Source organism: Frankliniella occidentalis, unplaced genomic scaffold, assembly GCF_000697945.3.
Source record: "Frankliniella occidentalis isolate FOCC.00 unplaced genomic scaffold, Focc_3.1 Scaffold297, whole genome shotgun sequence".
NCBI lineage: Eukaryota > Metazoa > Arthropoda > Insecta > Thysanoptera > Thripidae > Frankliniella > Frankliniella occidentalis.
This window is the reverse complement of record NW_026267423.1, coordinates 159012-164352: the sequence shown is the minus strand read 5'-3', so window position 1 is coordinate 164352 and position 5341 is coordinate 159012. Positions and strand designations below refer to the sequence as shown.

The following is a 5341-nucleotide window of genomic DNA, read 5'->3' as shown; positions in this document are numbered from 1 at the left end:
CGCACATTTAGCTCAGCTTCACACGGTTTTAACGTGCGTCTACCTTGTTAGTAATGAACTAATCTACAATTTGACCAATGCGGTACAGTAGGCGCTCGCTATAGTTCCACCTCGAGTTCAGAATTGGAGTGGGTGAGTGGGGTCGCCAGATGCGGAACTATAGCGAGCGTCTGCCCCCTACTCCTCTACGGCGCGCTCGCTCACACTTCTGGCCAGCCGGCGGCCTGGGGGGAAGGTGGCGTGGAGGAGGAGCAGAGGTAAGCCGCTTTCTCGCTCGGAGTGGGGGAATCAGGTCTGGTGGGGAGGAAGCGCCGGAGGAACTATGCTGGGCGGAACTATAACGAGCCCTCACTGTAGAGATGTGTTCCCCTCCGGGAACATGGTCTTCCTTGGCTCGAACAAGACGGGTAGCGGCGTGCACGATTCTGGGCGGTTTTCTTTAGCTAGCGACCTGAACATCAAGCTAAATGTAGCATAGGTGTGTGCCTCCCGCGTGACGAGAGCGATTTTTGGTATGTCACATATAATATTTCAAAGCGAGGGAAAATTTAGTAAATTTTCAACCCAATTTTGTGGACTAAAACTTTGATATTTTTTAAAAATATTCAAAATTTAGACTTTTAAAATCGCTCTTGTCAAGCAATAAATGCATCTCTTAAAAGTAAATGACAACATTTCATGTTGCAGGTCCATTTGTTGAGACAGAATCGTGAGCGCCACAAGGAAGTGTATCCGTCCTGTTCAAGGCAAAGAAGACCATGTTCCTGGATAGATACACACTTCTTTCACAAGCATCAAAATGTAGCTCGATTCAGTATACAATTGAAAGGGTTTGTCGCTCATGCCGATGAGATTCTTAGTTTTTTTTTTTTACAGAAGTAATCTTTCAAACCCTTGTTTTTGGCAGGTCTGCCGTGCTACAAGGCAAAAATAAAAATCGGTTCCGTACTAATCGATTTCGCAGGCAAATGTGGCCCCCCTGCCAAAAAATTAGCTATAGGATAAAATATTTAGTTGTACTGCTAAATAGAATTGGCGATACAGCTAGTTCATTGCTTCAGTTTGCTGTACAACAAAAGGTTTGGCACTGAAGCTGAAAAAAATAGCTAGACCTATGCTCACAATTTTTTTGCACCTGAGCTAAAAAAAATAGGTAGGGTGCTATATTTTTCTTTGCGTGTAGGATACACTTCGGAATCAGGACTCTTATTGTCTTTGGATCTTTGGATGGGTGTTAGAAGCCACGTGGAACCACACTGAGTTTGAAAACCCTTCGTCGATTAAAACAAGCAGGCCCGCCCTTCCGCCAAACGAAGTTGCCAGCTTCGCTTCGCTGCGCCGGCAACTCCGTTCGGCAGGGGCCGGGCCTGCTTGGCCTGCCGGCGGCGACGGTCGGGCCTGCGGCCCGACCATTACTGTAACGCAATTTGCTGTAGAACATAATCAAATGATGTAACGGGCCTTCGGCCCGCAAAGCCCGTCGTCCTTAAAATTTGCGCCGTAGACACGAGAAAGGGATGTAACGGTGAAACACCGCGACTACAACCCACCCTTCTGCTTAGAAAACGTTTTTTGGAGTGGGGGGAGGGAGTTTCTTACCTCTTTTGCGGTTCTGGGCCTTCTTTTACATTTAATTGTTCACTACAGCAATTTTTAACTTATTTTCGTCAAAGAAGACCCTTTAGCGCCTAAACGGTTAGAGATAGACCCAAACGGACGAAATTTTCGCCCAAATGACGCTACTTTGACAAGTTACCCCTTAGGAGACCATCCAATAGTTTCGAAAATTAATAAATTTATTTTTGGGCCACTTTCGTGATAGAAACTCCCTCTAGCGCATAAACGGTGAGATATAGAGCAAAACGGACGGCCGTAGGGCTCTACTTTGATGAGTAACCCCTTAGGAGCTCATAAAAATATTTCTTTTTTCTGACTTTTTTGACCTACCCCCTTTCCTTTGATACCCCCTTTTAGCCCCTTAGGGTTGGTTGCCAGGATTTGCCGTAGGCGTTTCGTTTTCTAGGAGTGAACCTTAAGGTACCCTGAAAATTTGAAGTCTCTAGCACATCTCCTTCTAGTGGAACAGACAGACAGACAGACAGACACACAGACAGACAGACAGACAGACACGAGGTCGTTTGCATAAGCCCGCTGGATAGCTTTTTCAAAGCAGAAGGGCGGGCTAAAAACAACATGTGGATTTTGCAATTAGCACATGGAAAGTTTACCACGTGGAAATCTCATAAGAAACCCACGTGGAGTTGTTGGTGGTTCTTTCAGCTGGCCTTCCAGCCGAACTCAGCTGTTAGCGCAGGAAAGTGGACCTGATAAAGAGGTTTGGTGAAATAAGAGCGGGTTACCTACACTGTGAGAAAAACAAACAAAGTCAACTGGCAGGAGCGGAGCGGTAGCCGTAATTATTTTCTAGACTTGTCCCTACCCTTGTTAGTTAATCTTCATATGGTTCAACGAAACGGGTCTTCCGTAGCTCTTCTCTGATGTCCGCTTTGGGGCTGAGTATCTGTAACCAGTTCCTATCATGTGCTTTTCCACAGTGTGTTCAAAGCTCAAGCACGGAGTAAATATTAACTGCATAACTTAATTCTTTATCTGTAAAAACTGAGATTTGAAAGCTCACTTGAGCTTGTATTCTTTTGTGGGTAATTTTGTATTCTTTTCCCAGACTCGTGTCGTAGTGGATACCCGTAGCAACAACCAATGGAAAGAAAATGCATTTATTTTCAACTTTCCTGGAGGTTCTTGTTCAGCCGCTTCTCAACACACCAAATGCTTTGAAACATTAACCGGGAAGCTACTCAGGAAGGAGAAACCATGTGGCCTTAATCCGGTAAGACTGTTCTTTTAGAACAGCGCACGTTGTGTCTTAGAGCGCTAAGCTTTTGAATATCATGAATCCCCAGAAGCGCATTTAATGCGGTTGGCGCTACTGGGGATAGAGATTTACTTGGCTGAGTATCGGTACGTAACAAGTGAACGAGAGTGCGCCATAAGGTGGATCGAGAATTTGGGATTACAAGAGCTTTCTATAAAAATAGTCCTTAACGATATACGAAGATTTGATGCGTCCTAATGACAAAGTTCGATCTGTTACGGTCCGGTTAAACAAAGTACGCTCAGCTCCGTTGCACAAAGTACGATCAGCTTTTGGACGCTTTCGAAAGACCCATGTTTAGAGCTCTAAGCTGCTCTGCAGTTTCGCTGTTTCATCATTTATGTTCTATAGTCTATCAGTAACACAGCAGCAGCTTTTTCTTTTTTTCTATCGGTAATTTTAGGGGCAATTCCAGGCAGAGGTGTCCGTACGTCGGTCAGTGGAGTAATGAGCTTCGCTGATGCTTAGCCAATTAAATAGTTTCATTTGATCCGAATTAGGTGCTTATGCTTCTTTTGGATCAGGGAATAATTCAAAGACCCCGTGGGATGGGGAACAAAATTGTGTTTGCACACTTACTACTGCCAGTCTACCAGACCGCAAAATGACCATCTTGATCCAAAGCTGATCCGAAACAGGTTAATATGTCCCTAATTCGGATCAGAATCGCGACCATATTCAAATTGCCATAACCCCGAAACGAGTCCAGTTACGGACACCAAAAAAAAATAATGTGCGTTTTGTTGAGGAAGATCTTACCTTTTAGTTCCCTCCTATCTGATTGTTGTAAACCCTGTGTGCTTGGGTATAAGACGGAAATCCAGAAATCTGATCCGAAATAAGGTTCAGTCGCTCTAGAATCCTAATCCGGGCGACGTTGGTTCATTCAAGAAAATCAAAACTGTTGGACCACTTTTCCGCAGACCCGACCGTGTCGGCACAATCGTCCACACCCAAGAGGGCTGCTGCATCGTTTCAGGTGAAGGAGACGATATGCATGTTCCTGGAGGGTGCGCGCAAACGGTTCGAAAGGAAAAATTAGGCTACATTCATTCTCTCAATAAAGCCTTGATGCTAAATAGATGCTGAATGTTTTTTTTTTTCTTTTGTAAATACTATTTACTCAAACCCTTGCAATTCACAGGTCCACCCCCCTCAAGAGATCAATTCTTCATTGACGGTTTTGAACATTAATTGAACGTTATCGATGTTTTTTATTTACAGGGTGTAAATATTTTATCCGACACACCGATGGATTGGTCATTTCCCTATTTTCCAATTATGCCGTACGGGACGTGGCGGTTTCGCCTTTCGTACGGACAAACCGGTCAGAAGCGGGCCTCCGGGTGCCATATCGCGGAAGCCGTTACTATTCCGAAATCTTAACTGGCGATGGTCATTATTGGATTATTAAAAATATCAGTGTTTTCCTCTCATGCATTTGTTTTACTGTATCGTGTGTACTTAACATAGAAAAACTAGTTATTTTTTTTACCATTATCTTCCTACTAAAATTAGCGAATGTTAGGGGATCTTTTAGAAGAAGTTGTAAACCAAATTTGGCGACAGTTGTAGACCATCTATTTTTGCTGTGGTAGTTACGCTTATATGATATATTTTGTCGATATTTTTGATTAAAGGGTAGGAAACACATATGCAACTTTTTCACATTGACGGTCACGAATCAGTTTTTTATCCCCTTTCGAATGATGTAGTCAGATTTTACCTCACTCTACAAATTCATAGAGTAATGCCTACACCTCCTTTACAAGCCGATATTTTGGCCTCAAAACTTCCTAAACAGTTTGTTCCAAAGAGCCCAGACTTGCAGTGGGTTCATATTTCATGAATATCTTTAATTTTCGAGAGTAAAAAAATAATAATCCGAAATCAGCTCCGAAATTTTGGGTCAATGATGTATAGCACTGATATCATATTGAATTTTCTGTTAAAAAGTTTGGAGTGCAGTACTTCCCCACCAGAAGACATAGGGTTGCCTGATGGTCGACAACACTATACAGAGGGCTTTAAAACGCCTCTTATTTTGTAGTGGCAAAATCCGTAAGGTTAGATCTTTGCCGAGACAGAGTTTGAAACGGGCTGCCCTAACAGGCCTGGCCCCTCCCGTCTTATGTACGGTCTGGAGCCCGTTGGCCCCGCCCTGCCCCGCCCGCTCTCGCTGGCCGCACGCCACGGCGGCCTGGTGGTGCCCCGCGCGCCTCCCTCGCCATACATCATCGCTGGGATGGCAAGGGCCAGCGATTGTTATTAACTGCATGCGGTGCCACGACGCCAGGATAGCAAATCGAGGCGAGGATGCCGCGGCCGAGGTCGCGAACGTGCCAATTGCTACTTGCGTGAAAACTGTCCAAAAAGTAAACGTAAGTCGTTAAGTGGGTGAGAATAAATAATTGCACCACTGGGAGTCTCGGGGGGGGGGACATGGCA

At 44.6% G+C, this 5341-nt stretch overlaps 1 protein-coding gene across 1 annotated transcript; it reads left to right on the top strand.

The window, feature by feature from the left end:
• Window positions 1–379: 379 nt before the first annotated feature.
• LOC113215648 (uncharacterized) lies at window positions 380–4327 on the top strand. Its single transcript, XM_052273748.1, has 5 exons — window positions 380–469; window positions 688–830; window positions 908–1079; window positions 2684–2848; window positions 4118–4327. Exons 1-5 carry the CDS (start codon window positions 380–382, stop codon window positions 4277–4279), a joined length of 732 nt encoding a protein of 243 aa, XP_052129708.1. The 3' UTR covers window positions 4280–4327.
• Window positions 4328–5341: the final 1014 nt, after the last annotated feature.